General features: G+C 46.6%; 12 protein-coding genes and 1 long non-coding RNA gene across 15 annotated transcripts; 9 read left to right on the top strand and 4 right to left on the bottom strand.

The window, feature by feature from the left end:
• The first annotated feature begins 5 nt into the window (after positions 1–5).
• Positions 6–1,250, top strand: LOC136196483 (uncharacterized). Its single transcript, XM_065986039.1, has 3 exons — positions 6–123; positions 195–957; positions 1,012–1,250. The coding sequence occupies exons 1-3, from the start codon at positions 51–53 to the stop codon at positions 1,133–1,135; spliced, it is 960 nt and encodes a 319-aa protein (XP_065842111.1). The 5' UTR covers positions 6–50; the 3' UTR covers positions 1,136–1,250.
• On the top strand, positions 1,230–3,556 carry LOC136196480 (uncharacterized). 2 transcript variants are annotated; one of them, XM_065986036.1, is made up of 12 exons: positions 1,230–1,501; positions 1,558–1,655; positions 1,732–1,785; positions 1,878–2,107; positions 2,166–2,248; positions 2,306–2,428; positions 2,481–2,586; positions 2,648–2,806; positions 2,861–3,146; positions 3,200–3,256; positions 3,309–3,355; positions 3,403–3,556. In XM_065986036.1, exons 1-12 carry the CDS (start codon positions 1,291–1,293, stop codon positions 3,446–3,448), a joined length of 1,500 nt encoding a protein of 499 aa, XP_065842108.1. In that variant the 5' UTR covers positions 1,230–1,290; the 3' UTR covers positions 3,449–3,556. The 2 variants fall into 2 exon arrangements, with proteins under 2 accessions (XP_065842108.1, XP_065842109.1); XM_065986037.1 differs by having other exon boundaries at positions 2,648–2,810; positions 2,865–3,146.
• LOC136196482 (DDB1- and CUL4-associated factor 5-like) lies at positions 3,497–5,426 on the bottom strand. The gene is made up of 8 exons (XM_065986038.1): positions 5,088–5,426; positions 5,002–5,038; positions 4,805–4,941; positions 4,614–4,746; positions 4,348–4,555; positions 4,227–4,296; positions 4,057–4,175; positions 3,497–3,989 (listed from the first exon to the last, which is right to left on the bottom strand). The coding sequence occupies exons 1-8, from the start codon at positions 5,407–5,409 to the stop codon at positions 3,690–3,692; spliced, it is 1,326 nt and encodes a 441-aa protein (XP_065842110.1). The 5' UTR covers positions 5,410–5,426; the 3' UTR covers positions 3,497–3,689.
• On the top strand, positions 5,402–6,204 carry LOC136196484 (uncharacterized). Its single transcript, XM_065986040.1, has 2 exons — positions 5,402–5,556; positions 5,612–6,204. Exons 1-2 carry the CDS (start codon positions 5,481–5,483, stop codon positions 6,061–6,063), a joined length of 528 nt encoding a protein of 175 aa, XP_065842112.1. The 5' UTR covers positions 5,402–5,480; the 3' UTR covers positions 6,064–6,204.
• A 77-nt stretch (positions 6,205–6,281) lies between these two features.
• LOC136196449 (xyloside xylosyltransferase 1-like) lies at positions 6,282–7,641 on the bottom strand. Its single transcript, XM_065986000.1, has one exon. The coding sequence runs from the start codon at positions 7,603–7,605 to the stop codon at positions 6,403–6,405; it is 1,203 nt and encodes a 400-aa protein (XP_065842072.1). The 5' UTR covers positions 7,606–7,641; the 3' UTR covers positions 6,282–6,402.
• Positions 7,638–8,939, top strand: LOC136196451 (mitochondrial inner membrane protease ATP23 homolog). Its single transcript, XM_065986003.1, has 6 exons — positions 7,638–7,781; positions 7,832–7,877; positions 7,941–8,022; positions 8,076–8,210; positions 8,269–8,355; positions 8,412–8,939. The coding sequence occupies exons 1-6, from the start codon at positions 7,670–7,672 to the stop codon at positions 8,547–8,549; spliced, it is 600 nt and encodes a 199-aa protein (XP_065842075.1). The 5' UTR covers positions 7,638–7,669; the 3' UTR covers positions 8,550–8,939.
• Positions 8,510–9,769, bottom strand: LOC136196450 (chromatin assembly factor 1 subunit A-A-like). Its single transcript, XM_065986002.1, has 6 exons — positions 9,649–9,769; positions 9,404–9,562; positions 9,192–9,314; positions 8,974–9,138; positions 8,783–8,923; positions 8,510–8,720 (listed from the first exon to the last, which is right to left on the bottom strand). Exons 1-6 carry the CDS (start codon positions 9,703–9,705, stop codon positions 8,676–8,678), a joined length of 690 nt encoding a protein of 229 aa, XP_065842074.1. The 5' UTR covers positions 9,706–9,769; the 3' UTR covers positions 8,510–8,675.
• On the bottom strand, positions 9,715–12,810 carry LOC136196448 (cyclin-dependent kinase 11B-like). 2 transcript variants are annotated; one of them, XM_065985999.1, is made up of 13 exons: positions 12,583–12,810; positions 11,588–12,451; positions 11,412–11,533; positions 11,245–11,350; positions 11,066–11,187; positions 10,906–11,013; positions 10,730–10,846; positions 10,614–10,676; positions 10,481–10,563; positions 10,168–10,234; positions 9,983–10,111; positions 9,823–9,929; positions 9,715–9,775 (listed from the first exon to the last, which is right to left on the bottom strand). In XM_065985999.1, the coding sequence occupies exons 1-12, from the start codon at positions 12,797–12,799 to the stop codon at positions 9,837–9,839; spliced, it is 2,091 nt and encodes a 696-aa protein (XP_065842071.1). In that variant the 5' UTR covers positions 12,800–12,810; the 3' UTR covers positions 9,715–9,775; positions 9,823–9,836. The 2 variants fall into 2 exon arrangements, with proteins under 2 accessions (XP_065842071.1, XP_065842070.1); XM_065985998.1 differs by lacking the exon at positions 9,715–9,775 and having other exon boundaries at positions 9,785–9,929.
• A 42-nt stretch (positions 12,811–12,852) lies between these two features.
• Positions 12,853–16,517, top strand: LOC136196969 (uncharacterized). Its single transcript, XM_065986636.1, has 20 exons — positions 12,853–13,452; positions 13,502–13,699; positions 13,758–13,844; positions 13,901–14,020; positions 14,098–14,211; positions 14,265–14,335; positions 14,393–14,459; positions 14,517–14,584; positions 14,636–14,681; positions 14,737–14,784; positions 14,833–14,955; positions 15,013–15,108; positions 15,165–15,244; positions 15,305–15,431; positions 15,486–15,568; positions 15,630–15,768; positions 15,818–15,922; positions 15,976–16,059; positions 16,118–16,223; positions 16,278–16,517. The coding sequence occupies exons 1-20, from the start codon at positions 12,943–12,945 to the stop codon at positions 16,343–16,345; spliced, it is 2,340 nt and encodes a 779-aa protein (XP_065842708.1). The 5' UTR covers positions 12,853–12,942; the 3' UTR covers positions 16,346–16,517.
• A 1,089-nt stretch (positions 16,518–17,606) lies between these two features.
• On the top strand, positions 17,607–18,269 carry LOC136196921 (beta-galactoside alpha-2,6-sialyltransferase 2-like). Its single transcript, XM_065986580.1, has one exon. It carries the CDS (start codon positions 17,607–17,609, stop codon positions 18,267–18,269), a length of 663 nt encoding a protein of 220 aa, XP_065842652.1.
• Positions 18,270–18,293: 24 nt separating this feature from the next.
• Positions 18,294–19,561, top strand: LOC136197050 (uncharacterized). The gene is made up of 4 exons (XM_065986734.1): positions 18,294–18,595; positions 18,874–18,958; positions 19,016–19,350; positions 19,405–19,561. The coding sequence occupies exons 1-4, from the start codon at positions 18,311–18,313 to the stop codon at positions 19,471–19,473; spliced, it is 774 nt and encodes a 257-aa protein (XP_065842806.1). The 5' UTR covers positions 18,294–18,310; the 3' UTR covers positions 19,474–19,561.
• A 113-nt stretch (positions 19,562–19,674) lies between these two features.
• On the top strand, positions 19,675–22,115 carry LOC136197042 (uncharacterized). The gene is made up of 4 exons (XR_010672358.1): positions 19,675–20,205; positions 20,390–20,439; positions 20,490–20,654; positions 20,708–22,115. It is a non-coding gene; the product is annotated as an uncharacterized lncRNA (long non-coding RNA).
• A 181-nt stretch (positions 22,116–22,296) lies between these two features.
• LOC136196543 (uncharacterized) lies at positions 22,297–24,699 on the top strand. Its single transcript, XM_065986108.1, has 8 exons — positions 22,297–23,546; positions 23,610–23,729; positions 23,790–23,853; positions 23,900–24,051; positions 24,106–24,162; positions 24,208–24,301; positions 24,355–24,455; positions 24,506–24,699. The coding sequence occupies exons 1-8, from the start codon at positions 22,311–22,313 to the stop codon at positions 24,656–24,658; spliced, it is 1,977 nt and encodes a 658-aa protein (XP_065842180.1). The 5' UTR covers positions 22,297–22,310; the 3' UTR covers positions 24,659–24,699.
• The last annotated feature ends 1,201 nt before the right edge of the window (positions 24,700–25,900 follow it).

Raw genomic sequence — 25,900 nt, 5'->3', positions numbered from 1 at the left:
ACACCCCAGCTCCTCCCCAGCCCCACGGAAGATTTTTCTGGAAGGTTTCCATGCTGGCGATCAGCGCTCTGAAATCGAGCCTTCTTACAATTCTAACAGTTGTTGTAGGGTGCGCTTTACGCGGTACATATATTCGTCAAAGCAGGAAATCATCTTTTAGTAGTATACTAAACTAAGGCATCTCTTACATTTAGGAGACATTGTATTGATTTTTCTCTTACTAACACAGTCTATAAAGACCGATTTCGAACCAAATCGCGTCATCGACAATGGAAGTTCCCCGCAACAGTCCGACGCCATCAAAGGCGCCTCAGACCTGCCGTTGGATGTTCTCTTCTTCGTGACGACATCGATCGTCTCCTCGCAAGGAATACTTATCGTAGTCAGCGCATACTTTCACTATTGTTACTACGTTGCAAGACGTTCCGAAGCGCACGAATGGAAATGCCAACCCCGACGCTTTCTGACGCCGGAAAATGCGAAGCACGAAATCGGCGTGGGAATAACGAATATGACGCTACTCGGCGTCGTATCGGGTCTCACGGCTACCTACGTCTACAGAGGCGGACAAACGACGCTCTACTTCGACTTCTCTCATAGAAGTCTCCTCTATCTCGTCTTATCGACTGTCGCCTTTTTCTTCTACGTCGAAGCGATATCCTACTACACGCATCGACTCTGGCACACGCCTTACCTTTACAAGCGCTTTCACAAGCATCACCATCGATATCATTCGCCGACCGCTTTCGCTTCTGTCGCAATGACTAAATTGGAAATTTTGTTGTATCAGAGTTATTTGATTTTGCCGCTGTTTGGTTGGTTTGAGATTTATGCCGGTGCCTATGTTGTCGTGCTTCTCTATATCTACTATTTTGGCCTCGTCGACCATTCTGGGGTTAAAATGGAATCTTGGTTTCCGTGGCAGCCGCCTTCGACTTTTCACGATAATCACCACGAGTAGGCGAATTTTCGTGTCTTTTTGGCTGTCCAAATCTATGGGATTTTCTTTAGATTCTTTCACTGCAATTTTGGATTCAATACGTACTTTTTCGACAAACTGCACAACACGCTCAGACAGGAACATCGACGATACGGAGAAGACGTCTTCGGAGGTCACGGCAAGCCCGAGAAATGACGCACAAAACCACACTACATACAATTATATTACATACTGTGTCATGATTTTCCTTGCGTACGATTGTTCTTCTTGTAGAGCGCACAGTAGAGCACAATAACATTGTCGCAAATCACCTGATCCGTCACGTGCCCGCATAAGTCTGCTCACTAAGGATGCCAACTGCCGCTCTTCTCATTTTTACAGCTTTCCTTGCGACCTGTGGCTTCGTTTGCGCGTCGGGTCCTCAACTTTCTGTTGTCGACGTAAAAAGCTACACGAAAGTGCAATCGCACGGCAACTCGACACTGTACGAGATCGTTGCCAACGCGACGACGTCGTACGCCATTGCGCCCTATCTGGTCGAGCTCGTCGGCACTCGATACGGTAAAATACGCAGCTTGAGGCGCTTCCCTCTTGACTTTTCGCCACTTGGGCTGCAGACATGGGTTACGCCTACGGAACTTTCTTTGGAGACAGAATAGAGAAGATCTACGATGCTTTCCTCAAATCGCAGCTAGGAAAGCACTGGTACGACGACGTAAGTGCCAGAAAATGAACGCATTTGTTGACCTCTCGCGCACGCTAACCGAGATTCTCCTTTCTTTCTTTTGCAGGCTCTGATCGACGTAATCGGCATTGCGCTCGACTGGCAATGGAACAACTATTTGGTAAGTAGCGCCGTTCATGGGTAGAATACAGTATGAACCGAAGGAGTGGACTAAGGCGGGGTAAAACTAATTGCACGTGCACTGCATTTCAGTCAATCCAAGTGCCCGAGACGTTCAAGGAGGAACTCGACGGCATACGGGACGGCGCCAGTGCCGCCGGTTGCCCCGGCTGCGGCAGCTACGTAACGAGAACGATCGTTCTCGCCAACATGCCTGGCGATGTGCAAGACGTTCTCTATATCCTCATCAGGGAAGCATTTCCGTCAGCACTTCACTTGCTTCCTCGTAAGGCGTCCCAAGAAAAAGTGACTCATCGGCAATGGTAGACTTAATCTAATTAGAATGCCTTGTATTATAAATATATGTATTGTGACTTCTAGTTCCATGTTTGGCATATGGGGCAGTCGAACGGAAAATCAAAAATTGTTTTCCGCTCGCAACTTGGACTGGAATAAAGATAGCGGTCGGCGCCCAGAGTCTCGCCATTGCGTGCTTTGCTTTACGTTATGTTTTTCTCTAGGAATCAATAAATTGAAAGTGATAACCGTCTACAAGCCCTCAGACGGCGCCTACGCTCACGCAACGGTTGGCTTTGTGCCGCTCTATGGGGCTCTAGCTGGAATGAGCGCCAGTGGAATAACAGGTATTACTCTGGGAGTGAAATTCGTTTAGTTATTAACCTTTATGATAATCAGTTCACGAAGCCAATTTGGAAGAAGATCAAATCACGTTCAACGGTTTTCCGTGGGTCCTTCGTCTGCGTTACATAATGGAGAAGGCGAGCAATCTAGAAGAAGCGAGGTACGAAACGCCGATACCGATACACCTCTCTTGTCAATGTTCAGACTCCTTTTCGACTTAGATCTCTGTGGGAGAATACAAACAACACCGTCGGTTTCAATCACATGGTCGGAAGCGGTAACGACGCCGTGGCCTACGCAATGAACAAATCGAAGTACTGCGCCGTGGCCATGGAAACGATGTTCAACTACACGGCATTCTTTCCGGACAACGATCCGAGGCAGGTCGCGAATTTTCAGCAATCAGTCGACTCATTCTTTTAATTAATTAACAGAGAGGCGAATGCATTGTACACGAATTCGGAAACGAACTCGTCGGATCACATCGGATTTCCCGTGACCGAGGCCGTGTGGCGAACGAACCACGGTTACGACCCGATCATTCGCGAGCACTACGAGTGGAGTCAATCGCCGACGTCGTGGTCGATGCAACGCTACGTTATGATTCACGAGGCGATCACGTCGTACGAACGCAACGGAATCAGCGTCGGTCCCATGGAGGCGATTAATATAACGGCTATTGTCGGAGACAAGGGGCATCATGCGTATGATTGTATGGACGTAAGTCGTTTACCTTGGCGGATAATGCCGGAGTGCAGGCTTTCTTTCTTTAGAATACCGACGGAACGAACGTTCTCAGCGTTACGTATGATCCTAACGATAAGATCATGGTGAGACAACGAATCAATACAATCTATAGTATGCATATGTGGATGTGTTTAGTATACGGCTTGGGAGAGCAAGGCGGGCGAGAACTGGCGTCCTGCTTGGTATGACTGCATTATTCTATATACGTCTAATAATATTTGTTGGTTAGCTGTTCGAGCTATCTGAAAGTCGACATGACGCCTTGGTTTTCCTAACTGTGTCCGTTTTTTTACCCGTTGACTGTACGCTGTTGCTTTTTAACATTGTTTGTCTCTACGTAATCTTTTTGTTATGAGAACACCGTACGTTGCAGGGTCTATAAACCAGCCTAGCGTCAGGCGTATCAAACTCTCAATGAATCATTCGTACTCACTAGGTACAACGAGGAGGACTTACTTGAAGGAGAAAGAAACCTCTGCTAATTAAAAGATATATAGATGTCAGAAGAAAGTATGACTAGCAGCCCCGTCCGTCATCGCTGGAACTGTCATCACTATCATTAGCAACGCCATCATCCGTAGTCGTGCCACTGCTCGAACTCCCCGAGTCGGTATCAGTATCCGACGGTGCGTGATCCTGTTCTATGAGCGAGTCGAAAAACTCCAGCATGCGCTCGTCTTCGGCGGTCGATCGCCCGCCGGTGGAAGCGCCGAGCGACAGCATAATATCGACGTGATCTAGACTGGTGAAAAGTCGTCGTCGTTGTCGCGGCACCGACTCTTCTTCGAAGGAGCTGCTGGGGAAAAGACTCCACATCTATAATATATAAGGGAGGGAGGGAGAAGATAGTCGCGGAAACAAATCGAGGCTGTTCGACTCCAACTTTAATGATCTTTTCGACGCCCGACGTGAGAAGAACCATCGTGCGAGAATTGAAGCGAACCTGATTCACAATCGAACGATGGCCAGGCAAAACAAACTGCGCCGACGACTGAACAGAACCTCGAAAAAAAAGATACCAAAAAAAAGAGAAGGCATCATATGGTCAAATACCTCTCGTCTCTCTACTACTCGGTATCCTCCACATGTACACGTTGAAATCATCTGATCCCGATACAACGTACTAAACGAGGTGAAATAGACCCAATAACGCATTCCCCTACACGCTGCGTACTTCGTCGTTCTCTCCTGCGAAGCATCCGCTCTTCATCGTGCACGCATTCGCGTAGCCGTTATGAAGAAACTGGCATCCGTCGTCGCTCGCGTCGTACACGCTGTAGAGCAGCGGCGGCGCGCGCCGACGCAGAACGAATAATTCCGTTCCGGAGCGATTGAATGCGACGCTCATCGCTTTCTGTCTGACACCATAGTGAATGTAACACCTGTGCGGAAGAGAGTAGTATTTATCTTTTTATTTTCTCGTCTGAGTTGTCGGTGCACTTTCTTGGCTGGCGAATGTCGTGCAGACGCACGCCGTCCCAGACGTTGGCCGTGGCAATGAAACGAGGTTCCACCGGATGGAAAGCGACCGAGTGGAAGGAGTGCGACGACTGCATGAGACGCGTACAGGAACCTGGAAAGAAAACCAGGGATGGAGTACATGCATGCGAGACGGCGAGAAGAAAGTCGACCTTCGCTCGACGCTCGCCTGTCCCAAAGCAAAACTTTGCCGTCTTGGCCGGCCGACGAGAATATGCAGCTGTGATGGGGATCGACGCTGAGGCTGTAAACAGGCTCGGCGTGAGGAAAGACATCCATCGCCTCTTGCCTAAAGAGGACAGAGCAAATCAATTAATTAATTAATAATTTTGATCACGTGGCGTGCAACCTTCCGAGATCGTGACACAACACCGTGGCATCGTTTCCTGTGTGAGCGTGACATCATAGCGTAAATGACGTCACATAACGATTTACCTCCCGAATAGACGCAGCGCGATTCGTTGTCGAATTGAACAGTGAAAATATTCGACGCGTGACGAGTTTTTAGAGAATTGGCCTCAACGACGCCAGCAGCGATTCGATTTGCGTTCCAGACGAGCACTCGCGTATCGTCGCCGCCCGAGACGATCCACTGACCGCCGTCGTTCTTCGAGAATTCGAGCGCGTTCACGCAGCCGCAGTGTCCGCGCATCGTCAGACTGGGTAGATGTCGGCCGGCCGCCCCGTGCATTTTCGACGAGACGTACGATCGGCGAACGTCACGGCGACCCGTTTCGCATTCGTGGCGCAGCCACATCGGGGAGAACAGACGAGTTAGCGTGCTCTAAACGTCGACGTCATCTTCTCTTAGGCGTGGCCGTGTTGGCGATGAGTCTACTTCGCTATCTCGTCCTCTCGGCTTCGATCGCTTACGTTTTCAGCGCCGGGCAGTGTCCTTATTACGGTAAAATCGCCTCGCAAACCGTTCCCCGATGACATTACGACCTTCGTCTCCCAAGGCGACGCTCGCGTTCACTCGATACAAGTCAATTTGCCGAACTGCACGTGGTACAGGGCATCGGCCTGCTGCGTACGAACCGAAGTCGTCTCGGCGTTCGACCAGATGCCGCCGCTGCAAGGCGCGAGCACGGGCTGTCGCAATCGAGTCAACTACATGATGTGCCACTTCTGTTCGCCGCAGCAGAACATCTGGTACACGGCGGGACGCGTTCAAATGTGCTCCTCCTTCTGCAGCGACACGTACAACGAGTGCGAGGACGCCCTATTCAACGGAACGAAGGTGGGGACGTTGTACGCGGACGGAAAATCGTTCTGCGAGGCGCAGAATTTCGTCTCCGTCTCCTCGACGAGTCGATGCTTCGATTTCGACGAAGAGGCGTTTGACGGCGCCGGACGCGCGACGTCTTCGCTCGTTCTTCTCGCCATCGTCGCAATCGTGAAGTTCATATAAATGTTATGGTATAGATAGAGACAATGTTAGTAGTAGTACACGTCAGTCAGTGCACTTTCCTATTTTATAACTTGTCGTCAACGTTGTAGTGCACGCGTTCTGTAGAATCTTGAATGTCAATAAAGAGTACTCTCGTCTTTATCTTTGGTATGTTCCTTTTCTGACTACTGTAGTATACTACAGTGGTGCAAATCTTCACCCGTAGCAAAAGTCACTCATTCGTTTGTGTACTTATGAATAATACATCCCCAAGTGACGATTTCCCTGTGTGCAAAATGTAAGTCTGAGTTTATTATTATTATCCTTATTATGATCAAAAGGAATTGCCTGTTTCGAATTCTACGCATTATTATCTATTGGTATGGGCGTATTACAATTACCGTGGTACAAATTCACGTTACCCTCGCACGTGTGATACTCGTCCATTACGCCCTTATAGCCGTGATCGCCCCACCACGTGCACAGCTGCCGATTCCACGTGCACGGCAAAACAAAAAAGAGATCCGCTCGTTCGAGACTCAATAGCGTGTAGAAATCCTGATCGCCGAGATGACCCTGAAACAGATACCGCTCCGCCATCTCCTTGACAATCTGCCCCTGAACGGCTTGATTATAGAACTTGGACGAGCGCATACGCTCCAAGTGCATCAGAACGACGCCACTATTAAAACCAGTCAGACCATTTGGAGGCGGATCGCCGACCAACGTCCCCTTATGCGAATTCCTATACATGTGAAAGACGTGCCGATAGACGGGCTGCTGTTCGTGAGCGAGACCCATCAGATGATTCGGCGAGAAACTATCGAACAGATTCGCTAATATCTGAATGTCGGAACGAAACTCCATATCCGTATCGAGAACGACGAGTCTATGCACGTCGTCGCCAAGCAACCGATGCAAAACGACCGGCACGAAAAATATCGGATTACTATAGTAGGATCGTTGACTGCCGACAAAATGATCTTTCAGCGGTTTGACAAACGGTTCGGCTCGCTTAGCAACGTCATTGATATCGTAGAAGAGTATTTTGATCGACGGCCCTTCCGGTACGGATCCGGTCACCGCGTCGCGACCCGTCGAATCGACGAGCGCGTGAAAGCGCAGGCGCGAGCGCGTGTGTTTCAGAAGGCTCTTCGCGAAACGATCGAATTGCTCTCGACGATCCTTGTGGACGTTCGTCAGGGCGAAATAGACGTCGATTCGATCGGGAGTCGTCTGCTTCGCTTTTTCGATTTCGGTTTTTTGGATATCTTTTTTGATTTTGACGTCATCGTTACCGCCGTCGCCGCGATCGTACTTCTCTTTCATGTCGTCGATCTTTGCGTTGGGTTTCGTGAACACGTTGGCGTGCTTGATCGCGTTGTGGTCCGCGTGGTGCGATTTTTTCTCTTCGCGAGCCGCCGCCTCTAGCGGCGATTTCGCCGACTCTTCCGCGCTGTCGTACTCAATCATGTAGACGGCGAGACCGAGTAGGCACGCAAGCGAGAGCGCGAGCACGACGAATCTCGGACTTCTCAACGCCAGTCTTCCCGTGACGCCCATTTTCTCCGACTGTACAGTAGCGCGTACGGGATCCGTGGAGGCGTGCCTACGCACATAGCGCACGATGACTTCGAACTCGGAGAGAGAAAACTTTCCTTCGAGAGGAGGAAACGGCGTGTCAGATGGAAAATTTCACGAAAGATGCGTTAGGAGACTCGATCGAGCTTTCAAACGATGTAGGTCCTAGCCACTTTAGGCGTCTTTTTTATTCTAACCGAACTTTCAGCTGCTTACGTCAAATTCATGCTAGACGCTATGAAGAAAGTAGGCTGGTAAAATGAAAAGAGAGCCGCTATGAGACCGTTTTGACCGAAAATTCTTCTGCCTACTTGTAGTGAGGTCGACGTAGGAAAACACGTTGTTTGTGAACCGTGTTCTGGAAAAGTCTTAGGGGGCTTCGATCCCTACAGAAATCAGGTGCGCAGAAGCAAAAATCAATAAATATTATTTAATCTTGTATGGCCTCTCAGGTAGTTCTCTGCGAGAATACCGTCTATTCTCAGGGAAGTATGGAAGACACTCTAACTCACGAACTAATCCACGCCTACGATCACTGCCGAGCCAAAATCGACTGGGATAACTTGAAACATCTCGCCTGCACCGAGGCAAGGAAAAGGGAATCTTTGTTCATTACCAAAACCTCGACCCCCTTTTTTTTTAAAGATTCGAGCTGCTAATCTTAGTGGTGACTGTTTCTTTTGGAAGGAGAACTTTGCTCGTTTGAAGTTTGGATGGAGGAAACACCAGCAGGTCGGTAGTGTGCCTAAGGACGTGTTTTTCTCCGCGTTTTATGCCCCTGTGTGCAGAAGTGCGTTCGAGCGCGAGCAGTCGAGTCGATTCTCTGCGTACGAGACGTCGAACGCGTCGAAGCGGAAGCGGCGGTAGATAGCGTTTTTTCGCAATGTTTCAACGACACAGACCCTTTTGAACGAATTCCACCTTAGTCTCAATCAAAAAGAAAAAGGGGGAGGAGGGCAAGGCAAAGCGTAAAACAAACAAAGACTTCAGCAGAGAGAGACAGAGAGAGAGAGAGAAAAACAGGCAGCAGTACTATATGAAGTCGTTCGTTTTCAAGGCTCAGCTCCAGTTTTCCGGTTGACGAACTCTTCGCCTTCCTGAAAACAAAGCCACCAATTGCACTTTTTGAAAAAAAGAGTACGAAGTAATTGAAACCGACCTTGGCCGTCTGAGCCATGGTAGTCGTTCTCTTCATCGCCGGCTTTTTCTCCTCGTCGGCGGCGGCCTCGGCAGCCGCAGCGGCCGCCGTCTCCGAACGAGTACTGCCTAACTCTTTATCGCCTAAAAGAGCAGTTCCTTCCTAAACAAAAATAATCAAAAAGTCCAAGTATCGAAGGAAAATGACGCTACTTTGGCTGTCGCCGCTATAGTCGTGTCTCGCTTCAAAGCCGGAGGAGGAGGAACGTCATCGTCATCGTCATCGTCTTTCTCCTCCTCCTTCTCCTCCTTCTTTTTCTCGGCCGTACCGGATCGGGTTTTACCCCGTCTCTTTTCTCCAAGCAACGCCTTTCCTTCCTAACGTCACGACATGAGTCTCTTCGACACGATGATCCATACTCCAGAGTCACCTTAGCTGTCGCTGCCATCGTTCGAGCTTTTTGCAGACTCGGTGGCTTTGGCTCCGTTTCAGCCTCCTTTGTCTGAGACCTCGTACGCCTATGCTCCTTCTCGCCCAAAAGCGCGGCACCCTCCTGGAAACGTTGGTAGTGACGAGCCACGCCCACTCCACGCCCCTCGCGCGCGAGTTTTCCCCCTCGGGGGGCCCCCCCCCCCGTCTCACTTGAGCCGTGGCGGCGATCGTCGTCGTTCGCGTCATTTTTGCCGGCGATTTTTCCGGAGTCGACGACGTCGCTTTCTCTAATTCGCGCTTTTGGCCGCGCGTTCTGACGTCGGCGTCGCCCATCGTCGCCGCGTCTGGACCGAGAAACGCAGCGCCTTCCTAAAAACGACGAAATGACGAACGCGGAGCCGAATTTGCGAACGATCGTCGCTTCGAGTCTCCCCCGAGGCAGTCGGAAGTCGTACTTTGGCTGTCGCTGCCATCGTCGTCTGTTTCTTCAAGTTGGGACGATCGTCGGACATCGTTCGTTCGCGAGACTTCGTGTGTGCAAAAACGCGCTCAACTCGGTCACATGGAATGGCGCAGCGCACGCTAAGCGTTCTCAATTTAATACATGTTATGTAAAATTCGCTAATTACTTTAAAGTTTCGCGCTAGAATCGTAGGCTAAATCCCGGACCTTTAGCTGCGTAGCCTTGATTGGCCAAATTCATGTGAAATCCGCCTGTCGGATCGGGATCAACTCCCTGAGAAAAAAAAATTCCTTCATAGTAGTACAAAGGCATCAACGCTCTTTTACCTCAGTTTCTTCTATTTTCTGACCGCCGGTCGGTGCCACAGGACTAGCGTCGCGCCTCTGCGTTCTGGACAACTCCGACTTGGCTGGCCACGTGGGGAACATGGAAGGATCGACCGGAAGAGGCGTTTCCTGCATAGAATAGGATTTAGAGACACGGTTGTCTATATAAAGCCTGCAAATCCTACGGCAAAATATTTGTGCTTCAGAGAGTCATCTGCTGATATTCGTCTCGAAGGATAATAGGTTAGAAACCTAATAAAAAAAGACGAAGTTAGTGTCATGAAATCAATAAAGTAAAATCCCTTAAAACTCTACACGTTGTATATAATTTATACTGTGCACTGCATTCCATATCCTTTAGAACCGGAAGATTGCCCACTACAGAAATGAAAGATAAGCTCTTCCCTCGCACACTCTATTGGAGATCTACCTCTATCCCACATCTCATCTCTAAGCACTACAGGACTTGATAAATATATGGTGCACGTGCGCACTTACTTATTAAGAAGATCCAGGCCGCATTCTGATAAATAAGGAAAAGTTGTTCTTAGATTGTTATAAGGCTGTACTGCAAAATTAACCTGCCAAGCAGTTCGATCACAAAGGCTACACACGTGACAAGTAGACGCACCTTCTGCACAGCAGGAAGCGCACTCCATCCAGGCCAAATCTTTTCATTGGGAGTCCCCAGGCCCTTTGGTAGAAAAAACTAATTAAACCTAAGTAATGACGCGGCATTAGTCTGACCTTAAATATCTTATTAACTTGATCAATTTCTGATTTGCCTGGAAAGAGGGGCTTGTGTTGAAGGAGTTCGCCAAAGATGCAGCCAACGGACCAAATATCAATAGCAGTAGAGTAAGACTGCATAAAATACATGTGCATCAGCATATGATAGAGAGAAACTCAAGCCCTGCTCTCACCTTCGTTCCTAGCAGCAGTTCAGGTGCCCTGTACCAAAGAGTGACCACCAATTGAGTGTAATCCTTCAAAGGCGAACCGTACTCTCGCGCCAAGCCAAAGTCACCGACCTAATAGACGTCGTCTCATAAGGAGAATTAACCGTTCAAAGGCAGCGCTAGCCTTGAGTATTCCTTTGTGGCTCAGCAGCAAATTGGAGAGCTTCAAATCGCGATGAAGAATCCAATTGTCGTGAAGATGCTGGACGGCTCGGAGCAGCTGCAACATCAACATTTTCGTTTCACCTGACAAAACACGCAATTCAAAAACGAATCTCTACTCCAGTCATACACTCGGCCTACCAACGAGAAACGGTTGTTTCATCGACTCCATCAGCGCCTTCAGGTCGTGTTCTACGTATTCCATTACAATGTAAATCTTATCGATGCTGTTTCCCACTACGATTTCCTATGAATGAAATTAGCTACTAAAAAGGAAGGAAGGGGCAAGCGAAAAGAAGATAACTCACTCGAACGTGTACAATATTAGGATGACGAGCCTTCAATAACATATTGATTTCCCTAAGCGACGTGATAGGAAAGCCCTCCTTCTCTTTCTCCATCTTAACCTTCTTCAGGGCCACGATCTCATCTAAGTAAACGTCACGACAGGGTTCCAGATAGATAGATAGTCAGAACAACTCACTCGTCTTCTTATCGCGAGCGCGATAGACGACCCCATATGTTCCCTCTTCGATCCTATTCAAATATTCGTACTCTTTCTCTACGCTTCTGCATCCTGATATGGCTGGATGGTAGACAGGTAGGGGTCCCGTTTCCATGTCGACGTCCCCGTCTTCGTCAGCGCCACTTTGGTTCGGCTTTGACGTATCTTCTGTGTCCTCTAGCTTCACTACTTCTTTTACTTCTTCATCACTTATAGTTATAGGGGAAACATTGTCTGTCGTTTTTTCTTCTGTGGGCATTGATATGTTCGCTGTTTCTTCCTGCGGGGAAGAATCTATAACTACAACAGGCGGAGTGTCCTTTGCCTTTGGCTTCAACTTTTCTTTCAAGTCATCTTCTTTCTTTATCTTCTGCTTATCCCTTTCCTTTTCTTTTTCCTTTTCCCTGTCTCTCCTATCGGGCTCCTTCTTCTTCTCGTTCGCCTCTCTGTCTCTGACTCTCGCCTCTCGTTCTCGCCGTCGTCGATCCAACTCCGCCCTCAAGTCCCCGCCGTCCTTTCCAACGCGATCCTCGTCTTTTCGTCGCTCGCGACGATCTCCTCGATCGGGCGCACTTCTACCGTCGTCATCCCCCCGACTCCTCCTCCTCTCTCGCTCCGGATAATGACGATGACGACGATCCCTCTCCGATCGTCTTTCATCGTCGCTGTTACGTCGATCCGACCTAGTTACCCCACTCTCGTCGTGCCTAGTCGAATTCCTCTCCTTCTTCTCGTCTTTTCGACTTGGTTTCTCAGACGGAGAATGATTTTTCGTCGATCTCACCGTCAACAATAGCGGCTCCTCTACCTCCTCTTTCTCCTCAGTGATCATCGCCTCTTCACCTGTGTACAGAGTAGGTGACTGTCAAAGAACGTAGAAAGGGAGAGAGACTATTATAAGGAGACATGCTCGATGTTTTAGAAATTGAAGCCTACTGGTCTTTTCGTTCTGATTTCTTTACGAAACTACCTACTTTTTTCTGGAGGGGAGACTGGCTGCACTTCTAGTAGGCTGTTCGAGTCGGAATCGAACAATTCGAGGGGAGGATCTTCATCGTCGTCTTCTTCGGCGTCTTCTGCCGCATCGTTCTCTTTCATGCGTTGGAGTTGTAAAAGCTTTCGCTTCTTCTCGGCCAATTCTCCCTCGAGAGCAATCAGTTCGTGCTCTGGCGACCGTTTTCTGGACGACATAGCGTTCTCGAATACGGGATGTCTGACGAGCGACGCGCGCTATTGCACTGAGCAAAGAATGAACTAATGGACCAACAATAGACGCCCTTATACGAGCAAAAAATCCAACGTCTGACTCACTTCTTATTCAGCATTGATCAGAGATGGCCGAAGCAGCCGATTCAAGAGACGACCTTTCGGAAGAACCACAGGCAGAATCTTCAACACCTAAACCATCCACTCTCCCCCCAACAGAAGCTAAAGCATCGGAACCCGAATCAGAACCGCCCGAACAAGAAAACCCGGTTCCATCGACGCTAAACCGATCTCAAAAAGACATAGACAACGACGATGAATTCGAAGACGATTACAATATAGAATTTGAAAATGACGATCAGGATGTCAATAAAATACCATCGCCTCCACCACTTCCGCCTTTGCCGACACAAGGAGGAGCTGCAGCATTAGATGAGGATCATGATGTCGAGGTTTCGTCGAGTGCAGTGGCAGGGTCTCAACAGCCGTTTGCTGAAGTGATGGCCGGCATCAAACGTGGCGTCGATTTGAAGCGCGTGCCCGAGGAGGAAAAGCGTCGATCTCTGCCCGGTCGCGTGAAAGTCGTCGACGTGCAGTCGGAATTGAGAATGAAGTTCGGCAGGGAAAAGGCCCAAAAGGTGAAGAAGATTGAGTGCGAGGTTTAGTTAAATTACAGTTTCGTTCTAGATTGAAAAGATGAAGAGTCAAGTTGACAGGCATCAGGATAGAATCGACAAGGTCAAGCAGTGGATACTCGAAGCTGAGCAGGCGCACTTGCCCGTGTATCAATTGAGAAAGCTTCTCTCGGAAATTCGAGATGTTCAGCAGATCGTTCAAGTGACGCCGGAGTTGATGACGTCGCGCATTAGCTGGCCGTCACACTTGGCAAGTCAATATGAGATGACTCGAGTCCCAAAAAGGACATTATTAGTATCTTGTCTAGATTGAATACATCGAAACAATTGTAGATGTTTTGACGTCGCTGGAACGGGACGTTTTCAAGCTAGAAGATCTGGTGAAAAATGCACAGGTTAATAATATATTAAATACGAAAACTATTTATAGAATTTCTCTTAAAATTTCCAGGAAGCTGACGAAGGGTCGAACTGCGTTCATTTGAACGTCGACGTGGCGTGGAGCACCGTCGACGTCGTGATAGTGAAAGTAAAATCGATGGCTCATGTGGGATCAAGATACAGTCAGGCAGTCAGTTGCTTCGTTCTCGCGCGTGCACGCATCGTCGCTAGAGTGTGACGCCTTCTTTTTCTCGAATCCCTGTCTAGTCGGTGAACTTCACCGTTAGCAGCAGCGACGTCGGAAGCATCGTGGGAAGAGCGCGACAGGCTGCGACGGGCGTTCTCGATTTGCTTTTGGCAAAAGGCTTTAACACCGCTGAGGTACTCACGAGATTTCGAATCGTAATGGCTTTGAGTTGATGCTGTTTTTCTAGACCATACACGAACCCGGTCTTCGAAAGTTTGATCAGAATTTTCGAGTGTCTAGTGCTCACCGATTACTTCAGTATTCCTTTTTTAGTCTTTACTGGCTTCTGATACATGCTTTGTTCTTATTTGTTAGGAAGTGCTGCCAGATGAATGATAGCATTATTACTCATCTCCACGGCGAGAAACATTCCCGTTATTCTGTGAGTAAATGATCGCGTTTATTGACTTTTCTTTTGACAAGGGAGATCTTTCGTCAGGAAATGCGATTAAAATTATCTGAATTGGAGCAGGACTACGGTCAAGTAATAAAGGTTGCTCGACGAAGGTATTTTCTTTCTTATTGCCTAAAGCCTTATGTAAACTGTATTGTCTCTAGTGGAAACTGGGATGAACCTGAGCAGGTTGTGATGAGATCATCTGGAGTAAATCAAGTGTATAACCGATAAGTATTTCCAACGTGATTTGATTCTGGCTTAGTCTCAAACGTCTACGAAAGGACGCGGCGTTTTGATGAAAATTAGTCAAGTAATAGAACGTTGATGCGGATCTTTGGTCCTGTCAGTTTCTTTTCAGTTTCTCAGAAACGATCAGCCATTGGAAGCAAAAGCCCTACTTTCTGAGGTGACAAAGAAAGACAACTTTATGACAATGGAAAAGGCGTTGATATTGGCAGCACTCGAATCCAGTCAGGTGCAGGTAAAATAATAATTCTCGTTGTCAAAGACATTTTTTGATCAGAAGCGACTGGATTAGGCCGTCGACGTGGTGCTGGAACACCGTCGTTCACTTGGCCTAGATCAGCTGCCTCCTTCCAAGCAATTTGACGTGATAAACGACGGCTTGGCCAAGGTTGTCAAAGCAGGGGCTTCTCGCACGAATCCTTCGACATCATAATAATTTGATAGGGTAAAAAAGAAGGCCTAAAGAGACTGATACAGGTTCACAATTTCAACGTTGACAGCAGGAGCTCGGATGCCGGCAATACGTGAGTATTATTATTGCCGTTGCTTTAATTAATTAAATAATTAATCACTTTAATTCATAGAGCTCTTCACGTCGCTGCTCGACGAGCTAATTTGCAAGGCATGGTTTTTCTCATTGAACTCGGTGCTGATCCAATGATCGTGAATCCTACGTCTTCGATGACCCCGTTGCAACTCTTAGCTATCAAGGTCGGTTTGCTCTTTTGTTTTTTGACGGCTTACTTCACGTGTCGACTTTCTCAGGAATTTTCTCGCGTTGTGATTCCTTCCCAGCAATTCCACAGTCATTTGAATCTAAGTTCCTATCTGAGATGTTCGAATTTGAGGTACCCCTAGTCATATTTTTCGAAATGGACTTTTCACAATTAATAAAAATTTCTACTGTAGCGACGTGACGCTGGTGGCAGAGGAGGAGGATGGAAATAAAAAACTATATCCGGCTCATCGAATCGTTCTCTGTGCCCAGAGCGACGTCTTTCGCGCTATGATGGACAGCGAACACTGGAAAGCTTCAAAAAATCAAGAAGTAATAAGTTCGAAATAATTGTTCTACTTTCTATTTTTTAAAAATTTAGATTTTGTTACCGGACGTCAGCCCCGCTGTTCTCGAAAAGCTTCTCGAGTATCTTTACAACGGCTCTTGCTTGTTTCCAAAGGATGATTTGAACTTGGGTGTTGGGGTACGGATCCCTCTAAAACGTGAATTTTGGGCATAGTTTTTTTTGATTTTCAGTTACTGGTAGTGGCCGACCGGTATCTTTTGAAGCCAATGGCATTTCAGTGCGAAAGCCAACTGAGTGATATGATTAGCATTGAGGTGCTGTACAGGCTTTTTGATTGATCTATGAAATGAATGATTGTTGTTTGTGAGACAGGTTGTTGTTCCTCTGTACCACGCAGCTCATCGACTTGGCGCTTTGGGTCTTTTACAGAATTGTTGTCATTTTATACTTAACGATTACAAGACCATTAACGACTCAGGTAGAAATAATTGAAGAGTGAATTATTATCCTGGCATTGTTTTTTGAATGACAGACTTTGAAACTCTCCTTCATCTGCTACAAAATGTAGTTCCACTTGATGACACTACGTACCGCAGATAAGCTGACTTGATACAGACACGAAATCACGTTTGCATTTAATACTAATTAATTGCGTCACTCAAATTGTTGATTTATAACGCACTATACATTTTTTTGGAGGGAGTTGTTGTAGAAACGTTTCTGTGCGCTTTTTTGATGAGCCGACTAGAGATAATGTATTTTTTGTCCATTACATTATCTTTAGCCAACTAGGGTCTTATTACAGAAGAGGAGGAGAATTTGCAAGACGTATATAGAATTAACTACATTGATAATCGGAGGTGAACCAGAGTAGAATTATTCATGGGTCAATTGAAATCACCTGAAGTACGCTGAATGCAACCGCTTCAATTCCTAGGACTACATGCTACACTAACACACAGAGCCATATGTACGTGAATATAATATGCATATATAGATTCTTCAGAATCTCTAGTACAAATGATCACCTTTTTCACGAGACCATTCAAAATTTTCAGCTCGGAAAAGCGTGCGCGGATATCCATCTTGTTTTCTTCTTCTTTATTCCAGATGTGTCTGCGACGATAACAAGCCAAACCTGATATTCTGTCAGTCTTTTAAATGATATCACTCTACACAATTTTTTAGAGGGAGTTGTAGAAAACGTTTGTGCGCTTTTTTGTCTATTATATTATTTCTGCCAGCTCAGCGGTTAGTAAAACATTCCAGTAGCGTTTGCTGTCGTGCTCGTGTCACGTCGCGTGCGCTACTTCAGTGCTCCACCGGTCTACCCCTACAACAACGCATGAGAAGCGTTATTCAGGCCACAAGGGACAGAGTTAGATGCAAACCGACTCTAATTTTTGCACTTGCGTGTTTCTACTGCGCCGTCCTCATCTCAATAACTGCCTACGTTGTGCATTTACATGTACCACTTCGACGAATGCGAATAAACGTGCCACGCCTCAGGCCTCAACAGAAACCAAGCATCCTGCATGGTTTCCCTTCTCAACGATTGACCCGTCAGGCTGTCAACGCCTCCCCATCAGAATCTCGATTGACACCTCTCAACGTGAGTGACTGGCTCCCATTAGAGATGACATGCATCACAAGAAAAGCCTCCTCTCACGACCTCGCCTGCTGTCTCCAGAAAATCATCGGCTCCTCAATGCCGCTCTCTCTCGCATCAATTGACTCTCCTATTCTTCAAAATCGTTTTGGATTTCCCGAGAATTTCACTCGACTCTTACCGTCGACTCCGCTTCGAAGTCGCTTTCGTCATTCGTTTCGTACCTGCGCCGTCGTTAGTAGCGCAGCTACAATGCTGCGTCATCGAGTTGGCAATGAAATCGATAAGCACGAGGCCGTCTTTCGATTCAATGCGGCACCGACGGCGAAATACGAGGCGCACGTCGGCACGAAGACGACCGTGCGCATTTTCAATGCCGCCATGCACGTTGAAACGTTCTCAAATGTTGTTCGCGAGATGAGGGAGGCGGAGACGTCCGACGAAATTTTCTTCATGCGACAGGTGGTCAACTCGTCGCTGACACAAAGAGCTTTTGACGCGTGGAATAGCTCTCCACGCAGATCACTGGACAGGTATGCGCGCTTGCGACGCTCCTATCCGGAAACGTCAATCTACGTCAATCATCCACTTTTTAGCACCTTTGTCGGCATTGAAGCTCCCAAACGGTTGCGTTTGAGTCATTCAGCAAGGCTGAAGTCGTTTTCATCCGGCATGCAGGGCGTGATTCTTGCTTTATTTCTTTGCGAGAGAGTGACGGCGTATGACATTGCGGAGGGAATGAGTTGGAGACCGGACTTGATTCACTACTATGATAAGCCACGAAAAAAGCCGTTTTTCTACAAGGGCCATCCTATTGAGGACGAAAGATATTTTCTTCAGAAGATCGGCAAGCAAAGAAATGGCACGTCAATTTACGACATAGATCTGACGTCATACGACTGTAAACAATTATAAGCATCACGTGGGCAATTTGTTCTCTTGCGTACACGCCCACAATGGAGCTTGCCCGAGTCACGTTCGCGCTTCTCGTCTTCTTTGCCGTTTTCGCTGCGTCGACGAAGTCGGTCGAATCGGCCGCGCCGTGCTGCACGCCTCCCGTGATGCGCTGCGATTGGGATCAAGCGATGGCGGAGATATCGTCGCTCACTCCTCTGCTCGAACTCAACAATCTTTCGATGACGATGGACTTTTCTCGGCACCTTTTCACCCTCAACGGAACGTTTCGAACGGCCTTTCGCAGTCTCGTCGTTGAGGAGACCGTCATGTGCAATTACTCAAAGGCAAGCAAAGGGGCAGATAGATTAATTAATTAGGAGGAGTCTCTGATAGAATAGCTAGATGTCAGAAGGCAGTTTGGTTTAGTAGATCTAATATACTGAACCACTCTGTACTGTACAGTACTACGGTAGCTGCAGAGAAGCCATCATGACAATGTAGATGGCAAAGAAGGGCGAGATCTTCATGCATGTACTAGACAGATCATTGAGGCGACTGGCTGGTTTATTAAGAAAGACCTACTTATGCTGAGCAGAGTGTCTAGGTATTGACTTGTCTATAGAATCCAGGTGTTTGCTACGTTGCTGTTGATGGCCAATGCACGAAGACCTTGAAGCCGAATTTGTTTTTTCAAAATTGCTTACCTCGTAAGATTACCTCAAGACCATTTCTGTGAAAGTATCGAATTCGGTTTTGAAATTCAGCTGATGCCAAACCTTTGGGCAATGTGACGTTCGGATCCGAATTCAACTGTTCCGCCTATGAAGTGGCCTATCGTTCCACATCCAATGCAACGGGCAACTACTCTTTTACGGGTGTAGTTGTTCTCGCTGGTTCTATGTGCTTTCCCTTTGCTGAAGCAATTTTGAGTTCATCGGTGCCTCCTGGCGGTGGGCTGAAAAATTCGACTGGGCAGGCTCTCTTAGAGATTGGGTTCAATTCCAAAGCTCTGCCTGCATCGACTGTGATTGAACCGCCAAGCCAATGCAAGAATCTCACCTCTGAGTTGAATCCTCAAGACTCGATTCTTTATCGAGTTGTAAGTTTTGGGGATATTTGTGCAAGAGAATTTCACCGCCTCTTTTTGTTTTAGATATCGTCTCAGCCAGGATTTAATTACTACACATTCTTGGGTGACATGCTGATGGCACGCTTTTTCTAATGTACGGCACTGTTTTGTCTTTGGATTTTTTTGTTTTTCTTGGAGTTGCTTTGCTGATAGAGAAATAGAGAGTGAAAATTGCCTTGCATTGTCAATGACCATCTATCATATCTGTTACCCGCACCCCCAAAAAGGGGCACCACGTGATTTTTCAGATACCAGGCCCTTCTCCCCTCCCGTGTTCATACGGGAGAGCAGGGAGAAGGGAGAAGGGCCTGGCGAACGCGAGGCTAAGCCAGCTAGAGGGCTCTCAGTGGACGAATTGTTGCGTCTGCGCACCACCATTGTATTACGAAATCGACGCACTGACGCAGTTGGTCAGCTGCCTGCAGCACGCGCAAATGACTTCTATCCCTGGTTGCATTGAATCGAACTTCGCGAGTCCTTCAAAGTAAGCACGCTCTGTCCTCCTACGCCGCTAATAAAGGAAACTCGATGGAACCGCGATGGAACAAACCATAGATGTAATAAGAAGCAAAAATTCATTTTGACTACGTGGCGAATCCATCTACTCCTGCCTCAGAGAGGCTCATTCCGAATCGATTACCTTGGCATACCTCAGATCTCCCAGGCTCTCCCGGCCCTTTCGTGATCGATGCCGACGGGCGCAACTCTACCCTAACAAAAAATAGGTTCAAAATGGTAAATTGGCTAGAGAACAGACTGCTACACTAAGTACAAGTGAGAACCACAAAGTTCTAATTTTGTGCACTTCAGGGGAAGCAAACAAAGGTAGACGTTGCCTTCTTGATCTCGAGAATTTTTGCTCTTAGAAGTTCTTCGAAGATGTTATGTTAGTAGTACAGTACACACACTTAATCCCACGTGGTACCACAGTCTGCGACAGGCGGGAAATTAGTAGTGCACCCCGCGATTATAAAGAGCCTGAACAGCAAAAGATTTTTTGCCTTTTTAGGGTAGGATTCCGATGTCGAAGCCGGCCGGACCCGGTTACTTCAACGATTGGTTAGCAGATGAGAAGTCATGGTAAATTGACCAGTAACGTCGATCTTTAGATAGCTCAGTGGATAAGAATTTCAGCAGCATTTCTACTGAATCTCAGCGATTGTTTCTTCTGAATGACTCATTTGTAAGAGCAAAATGTTGGCTGACATATCAAACGGTTGCTGAAGTGCCAGACGTTCATCGAACATTGATTGTCAACGGGATGGCAAAAACTGGTATGGCTGAGCACTAATCTCTCCAGTGCTATTTTGACTTCAGTGTGTTGTAGGAAAGACGACTTTCCTTCGATCAGTTATGCCTCATCTCATTCGCAGTCACAATCGTCTCTTCAGCGACGCCGAAATTTTGTATATCAACTGCCACGATCTGCTTTGCAGTCGCAAGGTCTCTTCATGTGGTCGCTGTTTTGTGAAGTTCGAAAAATGATGCTTGCTTCAAACGTTGCCATTCCACCCGGTGCTGATCTTGCAGCAGAGTGCACGGATCCGTCAACCTATGCAGAGGAGATATTCTACGATGCCACCCGCCTCTGTATTATAGCTTTGTCCGAAGAAAAGCACGTTTTCATGCTCATCGACGAATTCCAGGAATGGTTTGATCAGCCAAGAAATGGGTATCCTGAAGAGATCGCTCTTAGAAGCATGCGACGAATGTTCAAGTATATGCTGATCGATCCAGATGCTCAGCAGGCGCACTTCGTCATTACAGGATCAATGGGCAGTGGCTGGGTTCAGATCAGGCGATGTCCTACGAACGGTAGCATGCTATCAAATGCGTTTCGCGTGAATCTACCTGCTCGTGTCGATGAAGACATGTATCAATCTGTGATTTCTGATCTAAAAGGAAGAATAGGCTGTTCTCCATCTATTGTCGATGCTGTTGCTTCCTATTGCGACAGAAACCACGCGCTGTTGGCGTTCCTGTTAGAAGAGTTTGTTGCGCAGTATCCAGAAGGCGTACCTGTCACTTCCGACGTCGACGTCCGAGAATTTTGTCTAAAGGAGATTGGCAAAATAATTATGGAAATAGGGGCATCTGATGTGCCGGTTCTCCAAGACCTGAGGAGAGGAAGTTATTTCACGAGTTAGTATCCGCTCGTGGAGCGGAAGAAGAGGAGATGATAATGTTGGAGGGCTGGGAAGAACACCTTCGTCCATTTTGCGAAAAGATTTTGATACCTGGTTCATCACGCCAGGGCTTTCGCGTGAAGTCAGTTCCTTTCCAAGCATTCGTCCAGCACTTCATAGATGTTGATGGAAATTTGCGAGATGAGAAAGGCGACGTTCGAAGAGATCTTGTCTTTGCTTTTTTGTCGAAACAATGATAGACTTCGGAGAACTTTGTCGACAATTGGACGAGAAAGTAGAGTCGCTCCCGCTCCCACTGAAGGATTTCGTCATGGACGGTCTGGAGTCTCTGAGCAAGGTATTACGTAAGAATGGAGTAACTGTAGCGTGTCTGAAGTCTCATCAGTTTGTTGAAAGTTTGTCTGATTTGGAACACTGTTCTGAGCATGCACTCCTCTGTGACGGAACTTTTGGAAACCAGCTCCAAATGATTGACGCTCTTAAGCGTGTGTTTAAATCCCTAAGTCATTCTCTTGCCTACTGCCTTATGACAGGAAGGTCAAAATTAATGGAAGTAATGAACAATTGTCCTTTCGACTTCTGGGAAGCTCGACCATATCTAGTGACTCGTATCGAGTTTTGCATGATTTATACATTTGCGTAACAGTAACATCTGCATATGTGATAATGAAATTCTTGTGCTGCAAAGTCTGCACTACTTACACACTGATTCCACAAAAAGAAATGAAACGTGACGTCATCGTCACGGCACCGTAATCAGATCTCGAAACGGAAAGTCGAAACATGATGCTTCCAGGAGCGTTCGCAGCAGCAAAGGATCACTTTAGTAAAGGCCCTTCAGTTCAATTCCAGTCGCCGCTGTGGGACAAGGCGATTGTGTTTGTGTCTTTTCTTATCCTAACCTTATTTGGCATAGCAGTTGGCGAAGATTTAGCATCCGGCGGAGGAGACGTCACCTGTCTTATTCCGAATGAACTCACGAAAGGCCAAACGAAGTTCGTCAACAGTTTCTGCTCAGGGGAATCGGAAGTGACGCTTCTGAGGGCGATGACTCTCTTCTTCCTCGGCGAATTTTTGCTTCTCACTGTACCCCATCTTGTGTGGCTCAGACTAGCGGATCCCCATTTGGAAACTTTTTTCACCATGTCTTCCCAACTAGCTCGCGTAAAGAACAATCGTAGCAAACTTTACGATTTGCAATCAAGAAGCTTTGTGAGCCAGCTAAAGTCTAGGTACTCTGAATCAAAGCTGGTTCTTAGGAGCTACTACGGCAAACTTGGGTGTCAATTGATCTTTGCCGTAGTGTTCTTGGTTGCAACTCTAGGTGTATACCTCGCTAATGATTTTCATCTTCTTGAAAGTTATTTCGATTGCACTCTCGTTCGTGAAGTTTATGCTCGGTCTTGGTTTGAGCAATTCGTGTTGTTTTGTCAAGACCCAAACACGACTGCCTCTTCAAATCAAAATCTTTGTCAGAATGACACTGTCATATCAGTTCCATGTGTCGTATCCTTGAGTGCATTGTTTTTTCCTTTATGGATCACAAGTTTGGCGTGTCTAGGATTTGTGGGGGTTTGTGCTGTCTTTGGAATATGCTGGTCAGCTTGCAGATCTTTTCCTGATGCGCTTGGTTATGAGGGAAAAGCTGCATTTTTTTACAGCGTCAGCTTTGATTTGGACTCGTACAAACCCAACCCAAAGTGGCAAAAATCTCTCAAAATTAAAAATGATTTTCATTTCTTCTTAGTACTTCTTTCTTATTTGGACAGTGGACTATGCTACGCTTTCGCTGACGTCATGAGTGAATTGGAGCTACGAGAGAAATTTTTGAAAGGAGACAACGAGGAGAAGAGAAAAGGAGACAACGAGGAGAAGAGAAAAGGAGACATGGAGGAAGAGAGAAAAAGAGAAGAGGAAGAGAGAAGAAGAGAGGAGCAGAGAAAAAAAGACAAGAACAGGACGAAAAGAGAAACAGACGAGGGGCAGGAACCGGAAGTTAAAAAGACAGCTGAAAAGATGGTAAATTGGGATAGATAGTGCATCACACTCAACAGGGCTAGTGTCTGCTACTTTCTCTGTCAGTTGTTTCCGCACGTTTTGAGTAGCTGGGTGTCAGCCAGCGAAACTCAATTTGAGACTGGAGTTGCTATTTATTATGGCTCAAAAGGGCTACTGCATCCAGTTGGACGCAAATTCACAAAAGTGCATCATCTGTATAATGTGCCTCCACATCTGCCTAATGAAATAGTTCTTTTTACCCAGATGTTAGTGGCTATCGACGTCAACTGTCGAATTCATCGTTTTCTAAATAACGCTTCATCTTCAGGTGCTTATAAAGAGACAGTTGAAAATTTTTAAAAGTGCGGTAATAGGTAATGCAAAACGTTCTCGGAAGAATTACGGTGACTATGACGAGTATGACCTTGACGCTGAAGGATGGAGATTAGATTTTGCACAACCTCTTGGTAACAAAGAGGGTCATCTCGTTCTTACAAATGAGAAAAAAGAAGATTTAGAAATAAAGGCTAATTAAATTGACCTATTACCTATCTTATAGCAAGAACTCGTTATTTCGTAGGCCTTGCGTATTCCTCGCTTCCTTTCAGATGAACAAAGATCAGCAGTTTCTAAAGAGGTATAACAAACGCTTATAACCGTTTTCTTTGTAGCTGTTCTGTAGATTGTCGATAGACTCAGTACTTTGAGAGAAAAGTCAATTGAATACGTCATCATAATGCTGTTAGATCAAGAGAGCTCCTGTCCGGTTGAAATGAGTAATACTTAACTATTTGTTTCCTGCGCCTTAATTAATTAACGGCATTTTCAGTTGTAGAAGCTCTTAGAATTCTTACCACTAACGACAAAATTAAAAAAAAACTTTCAGGTGCTGTACCGATTCAGATTTGCACTCAATCAGAAGATATCCTGGTATCTACGAGCGATATGATCAACATTCTTGTTTGCATATGAAATTATAGGAAATTATCACAAAAAAAGCAAATCTGAAGTGCGAAAAAAACTTTAAGGGGGAAATAGATATGAAAAAAGAAGAAGTGAAAGTAGAAATTGATTACAATGAAGTTTGCTCATTAGATCTCTACCGCTCCGTCTTCGAAGTTGTATCGTATTGAACTTGCTTTATAGATTATCTGTGTCAGTTGGATGTTCTGTTTTGATTCTAAGAAACAAGTCACCATTCTTCTGCTTGGTAAAGAATTAATTGACTTCACGGAGAAGCCTTGGTGTGACGAGGGGTGATTAGCCACGAAGTTAGGCGGTAGTCTCCCGCCTTTGAGAGTAAAAACAGCTTCAGTCTTATCAGATGATCAAAGACTCGTTTATGCCTGCCTCATAGAGCCGTATGTCTTTATATAGATTTTTTCAATTTCTACTAGATAATGAAAGCTATAGACAACCGAACGTTCTGCGGCTTCTGCCCCGTAGGGTGCATAAGACTTATAAGAGGTAAGAGGTTGTGCTGGGGCGAAATACAGTATTGCGATGTCTTCCAGGGTATTCTTTTCTTACCGCCTCCCAGTGTTAGCGGAATGAGCAATCTGTCCATGTATTTGATCTGCATCACGCTGCCTACTGCTCTGAATCACTGTTAGTGTTAGATGTCAGCTTTTGAAAAAAACGTTACACACTCATGATGAGAACCGTATGCATGCGCATTGTAACGTCATATAAAATTAAAGGTAAAGAGAAACAAAATGCACACGCTCACACATGACTAAAGTAGTAATAGACAAACTCAACGTGGACAGAGTCTACAGTCCAGATACGGGAACTCAACATGTCCTCGCAAACGAGCAGATCTTCTTTGCCTTCTTTCATTTTGGAGTCTTCGTCTGAAGATCTCTGTAGTTTCGATCGTTTGGGGCAACAAACGCATCCTGAAGGTCAGTTTCAAACAACCGTGACGTGTCACGCTAAACGTCTGTCGTATTCTCAGAAGTTGGCACCGACGAGCCCCAAACTCGACGAGTTGCATTTGAACTGCAACTCTCGACAGATGCATCTACAGGTGTCAGTGCTAGGGGCTCTGCAGTTTCTGTTAGACCTTCTGATGCTGCAGAGAGACCCTCCCAGTTAATTAGCGGTGAGTTACTCCTGCTCCGTTCTCCTTGCTTCATTCTCTTTTGATTAGTCGAGCCGGCATCATATCGCTCAAATGACAACCTACCGAATCCCTTCTTCGGACGCCAGAACGTCATTCAGAATGTTTTTCGGTGCGTTGAAAACAGAATTTCGCTTTGCTGTCTTTGGGGACCACCGGGATGTGGCACCAGCACCGTTGGATGGACAGTTCTTCATAAAGTTCGTAATATTCACGGTTCCTCACACGCTCTACCCTTGAAACAGCAACCACT

The sequence above is a fragment of the Oscarella lobularis genome, chromosome 16 (genome assembly GCF_947507565.1).
Source record: "Oscarella lobularis chromosome 16, ooOscLobu1.1, whole genome shotgun sequence".
Classification (NCBI taxonomy): Eukaryota; Metazoa; Porifera; class Homoscleromorpha; order Homosclerophorida; family Oscarellidae; genus Oscarella; species Oscarella lobularis.
This window is presented reverse-complemented; position numbering and strand designations above follow the sequence as displayed.